The sequence below is a fragment of the Falco rusticolus genome, chromosome 19 (genome assembly GCF_015220075.1).
Source record: "Falco rusticolus isolate bFalRus1 chromosome 19, bFalRus1.pri, whole genome shotgun sequence".
In the NCBI taxonomy this organism is placed as follows: Eukaryota; Metazoa; Chordata; class Aves; order Falconiformes; family Falconidae; genus Falco; species Falco rusticolus.
The window spans coordinates 3,626,548-3,641,168 of NC_051205.1; the positions used below are offsets into that span (position 1 = coordinate 3,626,548).

General features: G+C 63.6%; 1 protein-coding gene across 5 annotated transcripts in view; it reads right to left on the reverse strand.

Annotated features, from left to right (window-relative positions):
- LRP1 (LDL receptor related protein 1) overlaps positions 1-14,621 on the reverse strand; it is an 88,736-nt gene that overhangs the window by 26,253 nt on the left and 47,862 nt on the right. For 3 of the 5 annotated variants that reach the window (XR_005101521.1, XM_037370835.1, XM_037370833.1), the window contains exons 13-38: positions 14,338-14,560; positions 13,919-14,108; positions 13,341-13,466; positions 12,560-12,700; positions 12,133-12,258; positions 11,761-11,877; positions 11,526-11,606; positions 10,451-10,501; positions 9,197-9,364; positions 8,623-8,805; positions 8,227-8,427; positions 7,894-8,139; positions 7,411-7,608; positions 6,709-6,913; positions 6,380-6,544; positions 5,771-6,015; positions 5,316-5,447; positions 4,965-5,192; positions 4,550-4,724; positions 3,881-3,975; positions 3,510-3,659; positions 3,125-3,265; positions 2,654-2,785; positions 894-1,025; positions 509-643; positions 293-422 (exon numbers count right to left, since the gene is read on the reverse strand). Coding sequence is in view for 4 of the 5 variants with exons in the window: in XM_037370835.1 (XP_037226732.1) it covers positions 293-422; positions 509-643; positions 894-1,025; positions 2,654-2,785; positions 3,125-3,265; positions 3,510-3,659; positions 3,881-3,975; positions 4,550-4,724; positions 4,965-5,192; positions 5,316-5,447; positions 5,771-6,015; positions 6,380-6,544; positions 6,709-6,913; positions 7,411-7,608; positions 7,894-8,139; positions 8,227-8,427; positions 8,623-8,805; positions 9,197-9,364; positions 10,451-10,501; positions 11,526-11,606; positions 11,761-11,877; positions 12,133-12,258; positions 12,560-12,700; positions 13,341-13,466; positions 13,919-14,108; positions 14,338-14,560 (4,116 nt within the window). In the remaining variant the exon portion in view is untranslated. The remainder of the gene's footprint in view (positions 1-292; positions 423-508; positions 644-893; positions 1,026-2,653; positions 2,786-3,124; positions 3,266-3,509; positions 3,660-3,880; positions 3,976-4,549; positions 4,725-4,964; positions 5,193-5,315; positions 5,448-5,770; positions 6,016-6,379; positions 6,545-6,708; positions 6,914-7,410; positions 7,609-7,893; positions 8,140-8,226; positions 8,428-8,622; positions 8,806-9,196; positions 9,365-10,450; positions 10,502-11,525; positions 11,607-11,760; positions 11,878-12,132; positions 12,259-12,559; positions 12,701-13,340; positions 13,467-13,918; positions 14,109-14,337; positions 14,561-14,621) is intronic. The other 2 variants (XM_037370837.1, XM_037370836.1) reach the window with 1 other exon arrangement.

Here is a 14,621-nt window from a genome sequence, read left to right on the forward strand (position 1 = left end):
TTCTCTCCCTGTGGCTCCATCCAAAGCTGGAGCCGGTCTGGGGGCACTCCACTTGGATGTCCTGAGGTGTTGGCACTCACAAAGTCACAGGGAGCTCCCAGGAAGCTCAGCCCATCAGTGAAACCGTGTTAAACCCAACTGCTTTGGACACCAGGGGCTGGTCCCTTGGTGTGCCAGGAGACCTACAAGTTCTTCTCCACTGCGTGCAAACTGCACGGTTCTGCTGGGAGGGTGCCAGGGGTCTCTGCTGTGTGCCCACCCCGTCCCCGGGCAGCTTTGTGCGGTGTCTCACCCCTTCTCCGGATGGACCGTGATGGCCCGTGGCTTGTCCAGCCCCTGCGAGATGACCACGTAGCGGAAGGACCCGTTCAGCCTGGCCACCTCGATGACGTCAAAACCTTGGTCCGTCCAGTAGATGTTTCCTGCAGAGAGGGGATGGTGAACACCCACGCGAGCCCCGCTCTCCTGCTACCCACCCGCTCCTCCCTGCTCCGGAGCCCCGTCTCACCAGCAATCCAGTCCACGGCGATGCCCTCCACGCGGCCAATGCCATTGGTGACGACATCCTCCCGCCACGTCTGGTCCCGCTTGGCTCGGCTAATGGTGCTCAGACCCATGTCCACCCAGTAAATCGTGTCGTTCTCTGAGAGGGGCCAGGCAGGAGAGCAGGTGTCAGCGACCACCTCCAAGTCACCCCAAGGGTGGCACAGACCCGGGCTGAGCCGCCCTCCAGGGCCCTGGCGTGGGGACCCGAAACCCTCCCTCGCCCGGAGCTGCCAAGGGGAGATGCTCTACAGCAGAGCAGTGCCAGGAGGGTCCAGTGATGGTCCCCCTCGCATTCCCCCTCTGTGACCTCTCTGGCCCTGCTGTCCTGCTCCCAGCCCCCACATCACCTGCATGGAAGTCGATCCCCACGGCCAGGGAGGTCCCCGATACGGGCACGAGAGCATCTGACTTGTCGTTGGGGTCCAGGGGAATGCCACGGATCCCCTCATGGACCGAATACAGGAGGAAGGAGCCGACACCTGCAACACAGATGTGGGGACAGTCAGATGCGTCACACAAACCACACACTGTCCCTTCAACAGAGAACCACAACTCACGGAAAACTGCAACAGCAGCTCCGTGGAGGAGTACAAGCCTGGCGGGGCTGGTGGGAGGGCTTGACCCTGCCGTGACAGCAGCACCACAAGTCTCTGGCCTAGACAGATGGTCCAGGACAGCAGAGGAGCAGGCAGGGCAGGGCTGAACTGAGCTGGCTGGACCTGCCGGCAGGCTCTGCGGCTGCCTGAAGCATCCCTGCACAGGCAGCTCCTACGCCCACCCCGAGGCTGACTCCGAGGCTGACGCATGTGAGACGTGGGCTGGCAGCGCAAGCGGCAGCTCCGCAGGCAGCTGGGGAGGTGGCAGGGGAGGCAGTCCTGCCGGACACTGAGTGCCTGATATTGCCCACGGTGCTTGTGGTCAGGGGGTGACATGCTTGCGTGGGCAGCACGTGCCTGGTACGCTGCAAAGGCTATGCAGCACCGTGGTTTCTCACGGAGGGAGGGATGCCCCTGCTTCACTTGGGTCCCCATGCAAGGCAGGACTAACTGGGCTGAACATAAGGAGCAAACTTCTCCGTGAGCAGGACGGGATGGCTTTCACTGCCACACCGCGTAGGGGAAGGAATGGCGAACCTTGTGGAAAGAGGGCAGGGAAGAACCCGCTCCAAACCCAGCACGGACATAGTCAGGGATGATGTTTTTGATGGCTGGGGCAGGAAGCCACCAACAGCCGCAAAGCCCTTCCCGGCTCTGCTCTGCGGAGGGGCTGTGCTCCGGCTGGCCCTGCCCAGACCTCCCTGGAGGCTGCGAGCCCCAGATCCAACATCTGAGCTGCTCAAGGGGCCCTGACCCACAGCAGCGCAGGGGAGGCACGAGCAAGGCCCCTTCCCAGAGCCACCTCCGCTCCCGAGTGCTGGCAAAGCCTCTGCGCTGCATCTGGGTCAGGGCAGCGCTTGTTATTCAGTCCCTGCCCTGACCCAGATGGTGCAGCAGCTCTGCCAGCCCCCTCCAAAAACACCAAGAACATTTTGCACACAAACAGCCTTTCAGAGGCCCTGGCAGTGACCGGGGAGCAGGGGGGGGCTCTTCCCTCCCAAGGGAGATGGTGGCAAACCAGGACTAGGGATCTGCAGGGCAAATGCTGCCCAGCCCCGTTCCCGGTGATTGCGGTGTCAGCGACCCGGTTCTCCTGCCGACACCAAGGGTTTCACCTCTTCTTTGAGGGCTCCCACCGTGCAGTCCTGTTCACCTCCTCCCGCTAAACCCAGGGCTCGGTGCCCGCACGTTGCCCCCGCACTCATTGCTGCCAGCCCCTCACAGGGACAGCCCATGTGAGGGTCTCGCTGCGGCCCAAGCTCACAGCGTCTTCTGAGCCCCCCAGCATCCCTCTGACCCTCAGCATCCCTCCGCAGCACTGCTGGGTGCAGGGCAGTCGGGAGGAGCCTGCACGCAGCCAGAGCGAGCAGCTACCAGCACCATGCCGGCACGCACGCCTTGCTCAGCTGCGCAGCACCACGCAATGCAGGCAGAGCTGCAGCATGCAGCACACACGGCTGGGGAAGGCTGAGGGGTAACAGGGGTGAGGGGACCAGGACAGGCACACTCACCTTCGCAGGACTGCTGCCCGCTCTTCAGGCTGTAGCCCGCGGTGCACATGCAGGACCGGGAGGTCTCGGAGGTGGGGAGACAGAGCTGTGAGCAGTCGCCGTTGTTCAGGCTGCAGGGGTTGGTCCCGGTTGCTGCAGAGAGAAGAGGGAGTGAGGGGCAGCCGGGGCCAGGGCAGAGCCGTGGGGCAGCTGGGGGCCAGGGCAGAGCCACTGGGGATGCGGCTGCCTGGGGAGAGGCGGCAGCAGCGGGGCCAGCGCCGCTCAGGGCAGCCACACAAGATGCCACGCTCTGCACCAGCTGGCAGGAGCCTGGTGTGAGGGCGAGGGCCAGGCCTGGGCCAGCAAGAAAGGATGGGGTCAGCCGGCCAACCGGCCACCATGGGCCAGCCACTGGCCCCACTGGCACTGTGGCGGAGCGGAGGAGCCACCGTTTGGCCCTGCAGGGTCTGTGGCCCTGGGCCACGCGCTCACCTTGCTGGATGCTCTCATCGTACACCTTCATGTGCATCACCAGCGTGGTGCTGTTGCGTAGCACTGTCACCTCCGACCCGTCCTTCTTGTTGCAGGTGCCCATCCTCTCGGAGGCCTGGTCAGCCCACCACAGCTTGTTGCCTGGGAGGAGAAGGCAGGAACATGCAGCAGCTTTCCCCCTCCCCTCCCGCCCCAGCAGCAAAGAGCGGTGGCTCCACACAGATCTACACGCGATGGCCTGGAAAAAGGAGTCCGAGCTCAGCCTTTGGTGGAGAAGCACCCCCTCCACAGCTGCTGGGGGTGGCAAGGAGCAGTCTGTGTTTGGGCAGGGCCGGGAGAAAGGGAAAGGGCTTCATGAAGCCCCCATCACCCTGCCAGCTCTCACCCATGATGGCCAGGGCGGTCGCCTTGCTCAGCTGACTCTTCACGGACTCGATCACCTCCAGGTTGCTGCCGTCCAGGTTGCATCTGTTGATGGTGCCGTTGCCGGAGCTGATCCAGTACAGCTTGCTCTCTGGGTAGTCGATGGCCAAGCCTGGAAAGCAAGGGACCGTCACTGAGGAGCACGCGGGGACCGTCACCACCTGGGAGGTGGGATGGGACCGGCAGACGGGGTGACAGGCACACGAGGTCAGGGTGACCCAGCACAAGCCACCCACCAGCCCCCCAGGGAGGCAGGGCTGCCAGTGGGGGCCTGAGGCTCTGAGGGCCAGCAAGGCCGGGTGGTACTGGGGGCGCGGGGGGGGGTGTCCGTACCAACAGGCCCTTTCTGGCCGGTGAAGAGGAGAGTGCGGTTGCTGCCGTCCATGTTGGCCACACTGATGTTGTCCCCATCTGTCCAGTACAGCTTCCTGCACCAGTAAGGGGACGCTGAGCACGGTGGCTCCAACGGCCCCACGGAGGTGGCCCGCAGGCTACCCCCCAGCCCCCCTGGGCTCCGCCAGCCCCCCCAGCCCCAGCCTGCGGCCAGCCCTATGCTGGCCCCTCTTGCTGCGCTGCCCAGGCAGCCCGCCGGCCTCCTCGCATCCACTGCTGGCACCCGCGAGGGGGTCTGGTGTTTGCAAGCACTCGTGCAGCCCTGCCCAGCAAAGCCCTGTGCACACCTGGGCTGGCCCGCGCTCAGAGATGCACGCTCATCTGCAGCCTGCTCTCCTTCACATGCACGCGTGCGTGTGCGGAAACACAGCTTGCTGCTCTGCACGCGCCAGCAGACACACACCTCCCGAGCTGAGGCCCCATCGCCTCTCACACACCTCCTACGCGCGCTGACACATTGGGAGAGCAACCTGTTCTCTCCTCCACCGCACGCGTGCTCCATCACCATCACGCACGCAGGCACGTGTGCCTGCACGTGCACCTTCTCCTCCCTCGACGCTCCCGGCCTGACCCCAGCCCCGCTGGCACCGCGTGCCGCCACAGACTTACCCGTGGAGGGGGTGAACCACCAGGCAGTGAGGCTTGTCCAGCCCTTGGATCACGGCGTTCTTGAAGGAGCCGTCCAGCCGCGCCACGTTGATCTGCTTCTTGTTGGCGTCGTAGCTGGTCCAGAAGAGGTTTCTGGAAACCCAATCCACAGAGAGGCCGTGAGCGTTGGGCAGGTCTGGAAGGGAACGGAGAAGGGAGACTCATTAGTTGAGAGAATGGGGCTGGGATGATGCTCAGAGGAAGAGGAAGGAAAGCCTCTAGTTATATATATATTTTTATATATATATATACACACATTTATTTTTATATATAAAGTGCTTATCACCATACTGATAAACGTTCTTTGGAACTGCTCTTGACCCACTCCGGGACCTGATGGGAACAGCCGTGTGGGGCGATGCTCCTCCACACCCACCTGCAGAGACGACGGTCTCCACACCAGTGCCATTGATGAAGGCTCTCTTGATGGTCTGGGTGCGGACATCAGACCAGTAAATGCGCTGCTCCAGGGCGTCATAGTCCACCACCGTGACATTGTCAATGTCGGGCACCGTGAAGGAGATGATGTAGTTGTAGTAGGGGTTGTCAATGTCCACGCCCCGGATCTCCATCTGCCGCGCGTACAGCAGGAACTTCTTAAATTCTGGGGAGAAAGACAAGAGGGGCAGCTGTGGGACCTCTGCCTGGTCTGCAGAGCCGGCTCCGAAGCACCTGCGCATCCTGCCCCACCCCCCCCCAGGGTGGGATGACCTGGGCAGACCCCTACCATAGCAGGTCGTGTTGTCCTTGTCCAGCTTCATGAGGTGGGGGCAGGCACAGGACAACGTGCGGTTGTAGTTGATGAGGCAGAGGTGGGAACATGGCCCTTTGCCCCCATTGGCTTCACAGGGATTAGGAGCTGCAAAAGTGACAAGACTCAGCAACGTCCCTGTCGCAGGGGACACCAGAAGCCCCAGAGAGCTGCGGACCTCCCAGACCTTGCCCGCCCCTTGAAGAGCTCCGACCCATCAACCTCGTCACCCCAGGACACCTCTTTGCTGGGTGGCCAGGGCCACCGCGGAGCCTCTGGCTCAGCAGGGGGTGGGAAGGGGCAGCCACGGCGGTGGGAGCGGCTCCCACACGATGCTCCAAGTGGGTGTAGGTACACGCTAAGTGCCGGCACCATCTCCCCACTGTGCTCCCCCCGTCTCATCCCACCAACTTCGCTTCCCCAGGCCTCACCCAGGGGCTGCCGGGACGGGTGATACACCTGCAGGTCGAACGGCTGCGTGTTGGTCCTCTGCACCACTGTCACATTGTGCCCTGTCCACTTGTTGGCCTTGGCCAGCGTGTTGGTGCGCCAGTCGGTCCAGTAGACCTCGCCCCCATACAGGGTGACAGCGAAGGGATGTGACAGGTACTCGTGTCCCCGCAGCACCTCGATGTGTCCCGTCCCATCATACAGGGCTGAGTAGATGGCGTCCGACCTGCGCGCAGCAGGGACGAGGGGTGAGAGCGGCTCAGGGCTGGGCCAGGGGTACCAGGGGTCTTTAACCCACAGGGTGTAAGCAGCCAGCACCTCTGCTCTGCTTAATGCTGCGGAGGGGCGGCTGCTGATTTACACCAGGGATGACAGCGCCCACAGAGCAGTAAACACAGCGCAAAGGCTGGAACATGTTGCAGGTGCACACAGCCTCCACAGAGCAAGGCTCTGCGCCCAGCCCAGCAGTCAAACGGCAAAACCGCCCAGGAGCCGGGGGAAGGAGCCAGACCTGGGAGGGATGGGGAGGGCAGGGGTCCAGGGAAACACGGGGCAAGATGGGTGTCCAGAGATGGGTGTCCTGGTCCTACCTGGCATCAATCCAGAGGATGCGCTTCTCCAGGTAGTCGACGGTGAGCCCGTTGGGCCAGCCCCCCGAGCCCGTCTCTTTGTGGATGGTGCGCCGGCCTGCGCCGCTCATGGAGGCGGCCTCGATGCGGGGCAGGCTGGCATCCCAGTCCGTCCAGAAGAGGATCCTGTGAGGGACAGCAAGTGGGGACGGTCAGCACGGGGACAGGAGGCTTTGCCTCCTGAATCAGCAGTGTGGTGTCTGCCCAGACAGGAGTTCGTTGCCTGGCCCCCCTGCAAGATCCCGAGGGTGCCACCGCGACCTGGTGACCCATGTACCCTCCTGCCTTACCCATAGCGGGGGTCCAGGGCAATGGCACGGGGATGCTCGATGTCCCCAGCCAGCAGCGTGGTTCGCATGGTGCCGTCCAGCTTGGCCACCTCGATCTGGTCCAGGTTGCTCTCCACCCAGTAGATGTTGCCAGCGATCCAGTCCACGGCCAGCCCCTCGGGGGTGGCCAGCCCGTACTGTATCACCACCTCGAAACTGGTCAGAGCTGTGGGTCACAGCACCAGGAGGGCTCAGGCTGGTGGTCCTTCCCTGGCCCACCTGCCACCATTGCGTCCCAGTCCTGAACAGCTCCCACCCAGCGTGACTGGAGTCAATGGCGGGGGGACACTTCTTCCCCAAACGAAGCCTGAATCCCAAAGGGATCCCACGTCCATTGGTCCCAGCACCCAGCGCCGGGCTCTCACTGTGGGGGCCCCCTCCCGTGGCTCTGCAGCACCGATGGGGAGGGGGCCCAGCTTTGTGCTGCCAGCTGCTGGGCTGCAATTACCATTAGGAGAGTGCTGGGAATGCTAATTAACTCCTTCATAATGAGCGATTTCGGAGAGCAGAATGAGATCGCTACAGGGGCTGTGGACTCCAGCGGCTGCACCATCGCTTGGCATCACCAAGGCATCATTGCCGGCGTCTATCCCCAAACCACAACCCTGCTTCCCCACCCGTCTGGCCCCCGCCAGCTTGCGCCACAGCCCCGGGGCTACGCACCCCCATTCTCAAGCAGCTTTCCCCTGTAGATTTTGTCCTCCACCACATCGGTCCAGTACAGTGAGCTCTGGTTGAGGTGGAAGTCCAAGGCGATGGTGTTGCGCAGCCCGGGGACCAGGACGCTGTAGTCACCCCGGTGCAGGTCAATGCGGCGGATCTCGTGGCGGTTGGAGAATATGATGAATGGCTTGAAGGGGTCTGGGGAAAGCAGGGCAGGGTCAGAAGGCGGGCACGGGCAAGGCAGGGGGTCAGTGCCACCGGCTCCTGGGGTCAGCAGCTATGGGACCACCCACACCGCTGCTCCATAAAAGGCTGCTTGTGCCAGGTGGGGACAGCGAGGGGTCCACCAGCAGGCAGACCCCCCCAGGACCTGGCACAGTCATCAGCTCTGCCGCTGCCGCCTTTGAGAGTGGGGGGAGGACAACCCGCATCACAGGCAGCTGGGGTGACGCCGCCAGCCCCCTGCAGCCCACCTGCACATACCCAGGCTGCGGCAGCTCTCGCCGTCGGGCTCCAGCATCCAGCCCTCGTAGCAGGAGCACTTGACGTTGTACTTGTCCTGCTCGCACTTCTGGCTGCACTTGAGGTGCTTGGCACAGTAGCTTTGGATCTGGCACGTCTTGTTGTCGGAGCCCAGCTCCATCCCCAGGGGACAGGAGCAGATAATGCCCTCGCCAGGGGCCACGGTGCAGTTATGGCTGCAGCCGCCGTTGTTCAGGGAGCACTGGTCTGTGGAGAGAGGATGCGCTCGTCAGGTCCTCGTCCCGCTCCCGGCCGGGGGAGACCCGCCGTCCTGGCACCCAGCTCCGCACTCACCGCAGAGCTCGCCCTCATCAGAGCCGTCCCCACAGTCATCAGAGCCGTCACAGAGCTTCTCGGGGGGGAGGCAGATGGAGGTGTTGTTGGCGCAGGTGTGGGAGGGAGGTTTGCACACCAGGGACTCGCAGTTCTCCTCATCCGAGTTATCCTCGCAGTCACTGTCGCCGTCGCAGACCCAGGCCTTGCTGATGCAGCGGGCTGCCGAGGGGGGAGTGAGGAGGGGGCAGATTAGACACACAGGAGATGTTTATTTCGGGCGCTTGGGGTCCTGACTGCCCCAGAGCTGGTGTACCTCCACCGCTGTCCCCATCCCCACCGAGCCGAGGTGGGTCCCAGCCCCTTCTCCAGGTCAGAGGGGGCAGGGGTAGCAGTTCCCCACTTCCCTGCTCTCACCTGAGTCCTTGCAGCCAAACTTGACGTTGGGGTCGCAGACATGGGTGACGCCCTCGCAGTTCTTCTCGTCACTGGAGTCCATGCAGTCCGTGTCGCCGTCGCAGCGCCAGCGCATGGGGATGCAGAGTCCATCCAGCCGGCACTGGAACTCATCCGTGTGGCAGCCCCCGGGTGGGCGCGTGGCTGGGGGGGGGGGCACAAGCACCCACTCACTGCCTTTGCCCTGAGGAGCTGGGAACTGGGGGGGTCAGGGGGTGGGAGGTGGACTGGGGACTCAGCCTGCCAGGGAAAGGGCTGGGGGCACCCAGAGATGCAGGAGAGGGGTATTTGGAGACTCAGGGTGCGCAGAGGGGGCTGCACAATTCCCTGCCTGGAAAGGTGGTGGTGGTGGTGGAGGGGGCTCTGCTTGGGGGTGCTTTCAGGTCTCCAGGCAGGATGGCAGCAGAGCTGATGCCCAGGAGGGTCCATCTGCCACCCCCTCCCTCCCTCCTGGGGCAGGACCCGGGTCCTGGCAGGGGAGGACGCTGGGCAGCAGCACAGGGGCAGCCTGGCCCCGCAGCAGCCTGGGGCTCACCCTGGTTGGTGCAGTTGGCGTGAGTCTCGTCGCTGTAGTCCCCGCAGTCATTGTCCCCGTCGCATGTCCAGTGCACAGGGATGCAGCGCCCGCTGTTGCACTTGAACTGGTTGCTGGAGCAGGAGTGGCTGCAGCCCGCCTCGTCACTGTTGTCCCCACAGTCGTTGTCTGGGGAGGGAAGGGGAGCGGGAGGGGGCTCAGAGAGTGCCCAGCCGGCCGGTGGGAGAGCTGGCAGCGGCACGGCAGGAGGAAGGAAGGCAGAGACCCCCAGCCAGAGGAGGCAGCTGGGGGAAGCGGGGAACAACGGGGACTGGATGGACCACACTGGCAGACAGGACGCGGGGTGACAGGCAGCCCCTCGGTGCTGGCCACAGGACCCCCGCCAGAGCGGCCAGGCTGAACAGAGAGCCCCTGCCCCTCTCGCCCCCCCAACACACTTGCCAGGCGCAGCCACAGCACCAGCAGCCGCACAAAGAAAATGAAACACAGAAACTGCATAGATCAGCCATGTACCTGGGGAGGCTGGGAGGGCACCCAGCGCCAAGGGGGCCGCTCCACTCTGCAGCGGGAGCGGAGTTGGGGGGGCGGTGCACTCCTTTATGGGGCGCATCCTTGGGGAGGTGGGCTGGTACGGCCAATTGGGGGGTGTCAGCTTGCCTGGAGGAAACCCCATTGCCCACTGATGGGCAGGGGGAGCTTTAGTCTGACGGTACCAGGACACTGGCAATGCAGCCCCTCCGCCTGCCGGCGCAGGGCACCGGCTGGAACCACCACAGGGCTCTGCTCTGCTGCGGATGCCCCACCTGAGCTTGGGAAGGGGCCTTTGCCTCCCGGTGCCTCTGTCTCCCCCTGCGTAGGGGAGCTCATGACGGGCACAGGGATGATGGCACTGATGGGCTCAGGGGTGATGGCACTGATGGCTGCCATGTAACTTCACCAGCAGCCCGGCTGCTGCAGCTGCAGACCCTGATCTCTGTGTGCTCCTACCAACTTCCCGAGCAACTCCGCTCGGTGAGCCAAGAGGGACGGCTGCTTCGCTCCCTGGCACATCCCTCCCGCTGCTGGGGCGCAGGGGGCATTGCCAGAGTGCACGGGGGGCACTGCCAGAGAGCGTGGCATTGCTGCAGAGCATGGGGGGCATTGCCAGTGTCTGGAGAAGCAGCCCACGGAGCTTGCAGCGCTCTGGAGGGGGCAGGTTTGGGGGTTGCGTGGGGCCAGGTTTGGGGTCTGGTGCATGTTGATCTATGCACTAACCGGTAGGCTTTGGACAGTTCTTTTCGTCAGAGCCATCCCCACAATCTTTTTCTGAAACACAGAACCAACCAGACAGGAGAGTGGGCACAATGACAAACAAAACAACACAACACTGCACACGCACAGAGGGTGGCACAAAAACACGCTGACGCCAGGACGTGAACACTGACATGGAGAGGGACACAGAGAGGCTGCGCAGGCACACCGAGCGGCCTGGGAGGCAAGACCAGAAGCAGCGGAGGGTGCTGGGGGAGCCCGAGGCAGCCGGGTGGGAGCCCCTCCTCGCTGCAGCCCCTGCCCTGCCTGGAGAGGCTCCCGGCTCCGCAGAGGTGCCCCACGCCAAGGCCAGGGCTTTTGCAAGCGCCTGGCTGCCTGTGCTGGTGGATCCCTGGGAAAAGAGACCGTCCCTTGGTGAGGACGGCTCAGAGATGGGGCTGCCCTGGGAGGAAAAGACCATTTGCTCAGGACGACCCCAGGGACAGACCTGCACCCGCAGCCCCCCACCAACCCCTGCACCGGCACGTGCACTCTGCAGCTCTGAGAGTCTCGCCTGCTCTGAAGCCACTAATTAAACCCACCGATGCAGAGCTGCTGGGAAGACTGAAATAAACCTGTGGGGAAGGAAAGCAGCCCCAGGGCAAACTCTCTCTCCCAGGCCTGGCCCTGGAAAGACATCAGAGGCCAGATGTAAGCTCGCTGGGAGACCTCTCCTGGGGCTATGGGACCTGGCTGGGCTCCACCAGCAGCACAGGTCACTCTGTCTCAAGACCTGGGGCAAAGCTTTGGTCACTTTGCAAACAATGCCAAGGTCTGCTGAAATGATCCCTGCCAGGCTGCTCCCGCAACACGCTCCCTCCAAGGGCAGCCAAGAAAAATGTGGGTCTTGGTGTTGCAGGATGCGCTTGCAGCTTCAGCTAGTGCCTCCCCTCTCCAGGGCCTGGGCTCTGCTGTGTAGCACAAGGTGGAGAAGTGGCACTTGCAGGAACAGAGGCCCCTGCCAGGCTGGCACCCCTGCATCTGATCTCGCTGTCCCCGGCTGCACCCCGCTTGGCAGCTGCGGGGCCGTGGTCCTTACCGTTGTCACACCGCCAGTTGATGTTGATGCAGCGCCCGTTGTTGCAGGTGAACTGTGTCAAGGGGAAGCAGGTTGGGTAGGCTGCGGAGGAGGCAGAGGCACAATCAGTGTAGGGGAGACACCCTGTGCCCCAGTCCTCACGGCTGGCCCCACTGGTGCCCCTGCCCCACGGTGTGGTGAGAAGCGGTGCTCCCCACGGAGCCCCGTGCTCTCAGCGCTCCCCGCCCCAGCTCACCGCACGAGGCAGACTCGTCGGAGCGGTCCCCGCAGTCATCGTCCAGGTCACACGTCCAGGAGATGGGGATGCAGCGCCCACTGGCACAGGAGAACTGGTTGGGGGAGCAGGTCCGAGCTGACCCAGGAGAGACAGACAGAGCATTAGTAGCGGGCAGTGCCTCGCTTTGCTGGGGGGAAGGCAGGGAACAAACCCCCGGGGCTACTGGGAGGCACAGGTGCAGAGCTGGCTGCAAGGTGGGCAGCAGGGATGCGCGAGGCCCCGAAACCTTGGCCTCAGCCCCGCAGCGCACAGGGAAGAGTGAAGGCTGCAGCTAAGCACAGCAGGGCGAGCTCTCCCTCTGTTCCCGCAGGGACAAGGCAGGCTCCTCACCCGAGCAGGTGGAGTTGGACTCGTCCTCATTGTTCCCGCAGTCGTTGTCCCCATCGCAGAGCCAGCGGTTGGGGATGCAGCGGTTGTTCTTGCACTTGAAACGGTCTGAGGGGCAGGTGTGCTGGTCTGGAGGAGAGACACATGCTCAGGACCTGCCCCTCTCCATCCCACCCCCATTCTTCCTCAACGACTGGTGGAGAGAAAACCTGAGACAGAAAAGGGCAGGGAGCCTCGGACAAACTGGGGACCCAGGATCCTAATCCCTGTTTCCCTCCTCAGCTGCTTGAGCCTGCTCCCCTCCTAGAGCTGGGGAGGGCACGCAGGGCTCCCAGCTGCCCAGCCACTGGCCCCACATCTCAGGGAAGCCCAGATCCTGCCCCAGGAACACGTAAACCCCCATCCCACCACGCAGGAGGCAGCTACGCACGGCAGAGCTCAGGGGCTTCGTCACTGTTGTCCAGGCAGTCGTTGTCCCCGTCGCATTTCCAGCGCTCCTGGATGCAGCGGTTGTTCTTGCAGGCGAACTCCCCGGGCTGGCACTGCGGAGGGGGGATGTAGGACGGGTTGGCTGGCAAGGGAAAAGCAAAGGGAGGGGATGATTTTAACCAAGTGACCAAGCACAGGGCAGTGGTGAGGACGGTCCTGTGTCCCCAGGCTGGCAGGATGTCTACGCGGCTGCCCAGCAGCCCTGAGAGCGTAGAGACACTTGTGCCCACGTGCACCAGGTCCTGAGCCCAAAAAAAGAAGGTGCAGCCCACGATCGAGGGGAAAGACCCTGGCTCAGCCTGCAGGCACAGGCTGTGCTGGCAGAGCTTCACCTCTCTCATTTAACTGGCGAAGCACGGTACCGGCCAGGTCCCCACACAAATGGGGTTCTCCCCACCTGGCAGCAGCGTGAACCTGCCCTGGCTGCGTGGGCAGCATCAGCCACGGCTGCAGACACACAGCGATGCCCACCAGGGATTCCGACCCGCTTCCTCGGGCCAGCAGCTGTCCTGCTGCCACCACGCAAGAGGAGGAACCAAAGCCAGTAACATCACCTGACTGCAGGGTCCCACAGGCGCAGGGAGCACCCACCTCCTCAGAGCAGCCCCCCACCATGTGAGGCATCACTGCTACTGTGCCAGTGTGGGGCCGCAGACGCCGTGTCCCCACCCATCCCTTGGGAAAAGGGGGGTCCCACTGGGGGCTCACCCAAGGCAGCCTACCCTGGCAGGTGACGGAGTCCGTTCCCAGGATCTGGTCCTCGGCACAGGCGCACTGACGGCCCCGGGGGGTGGCCAGGCACAAGCTGCTGCAGCCGCCGTTGTTTACACGGCACTTGTTGGAGCCCACTGCGGAGGCAGGGCAGGGGTGAGGAGGGGGCTTCAGCACTCAGGGAACACAGGTGACCCACGGGGGGGCTGCTGGCTTCCCCCAGCTCCCTGGGCTCCCTCAGCGGGCTCCACAGCTGGAACCCAGCTGGAGACCCCAGTTCATCAGGCTACAGAAGGCAGTGGGGACCCCTCAGGAGACATAAAGCCTGGCAGGCAGGGAGGGAGGGAAAGAAAGGGAGGAAAGTTTGGAGGAAGGGCAGGGGTGAGTGACAGCAGGGTTTAACAAGAGAAAGGCAGGGTGCATGGGGATGGAGAGACGGGCAGGGATACGGCCAAAACAAAGCAAAAAGAGGCGGGGGGGGCTGCTTAGGCAGGGCGCTTCCTCAGCCCCCAGCCCCCTGTCCCATCCCTCACCCAGCCCCCCGTCCCCTCAGGCATGGCAGGTCCCCCTGCAGGGGCAGCCCCAGCACCTTGCTGCTGCTGCGCGTCGTACATCCGGATCTCGAAGATGGGCGGGCGCTCGTTCCGCAGCAGGCTCACCACCTTGGAGGCCTGGTCCAGGCGGTAGATGCTGCCGCTGCGGTACTCGGTCCAGAAGAGAAAGTTGCTGTAGTGGCACAGCCCGAAGGCGTGATTCAGCTCAGGCCCCTCGTACACGATCTGTGGGCACGGGGAGGAGGAGAGGCTCGTCGTTAGCTGGGACTGGCGCCCAGGGAAACCCCGCGTGGTGGGACGTGGCGAGGGACATTGGAAGGGGAGAGGAGGGGACAGGCGGCAGGGGAGCATGGCTGAACGTGGCCAGCCACCCACCGAGCAGACCCGCAGTGGACACAGCCAGCTGAGGCTGTGGGGTGATCAGTGCCCGAGAGCCCGCGGGGCCTCCACTTGCCTTCCGCTCGGTGCCGTTGAGATAGACCATCTCAATGCGGTCATAGAAAGCATCCACCCAGTAAAGGATCTTGGCCGGGATGTCCAGGCTCAACCCGTTGGGCCACAGGACAGTCTTGGAGGTGATGAAGACATTGCGGTTGGAACCGTCCATCCAGGCTCTCTCGATCTTGCCCCTCTTGCTGTCCTTGGGATCCTCCTCCCAGTCCGTCCAGTACATCCACCTGCCACAGAGGAGAAGCTGTTACAGACACAGACAAGGTGGGCTCGGAGCCTCCACCAGCC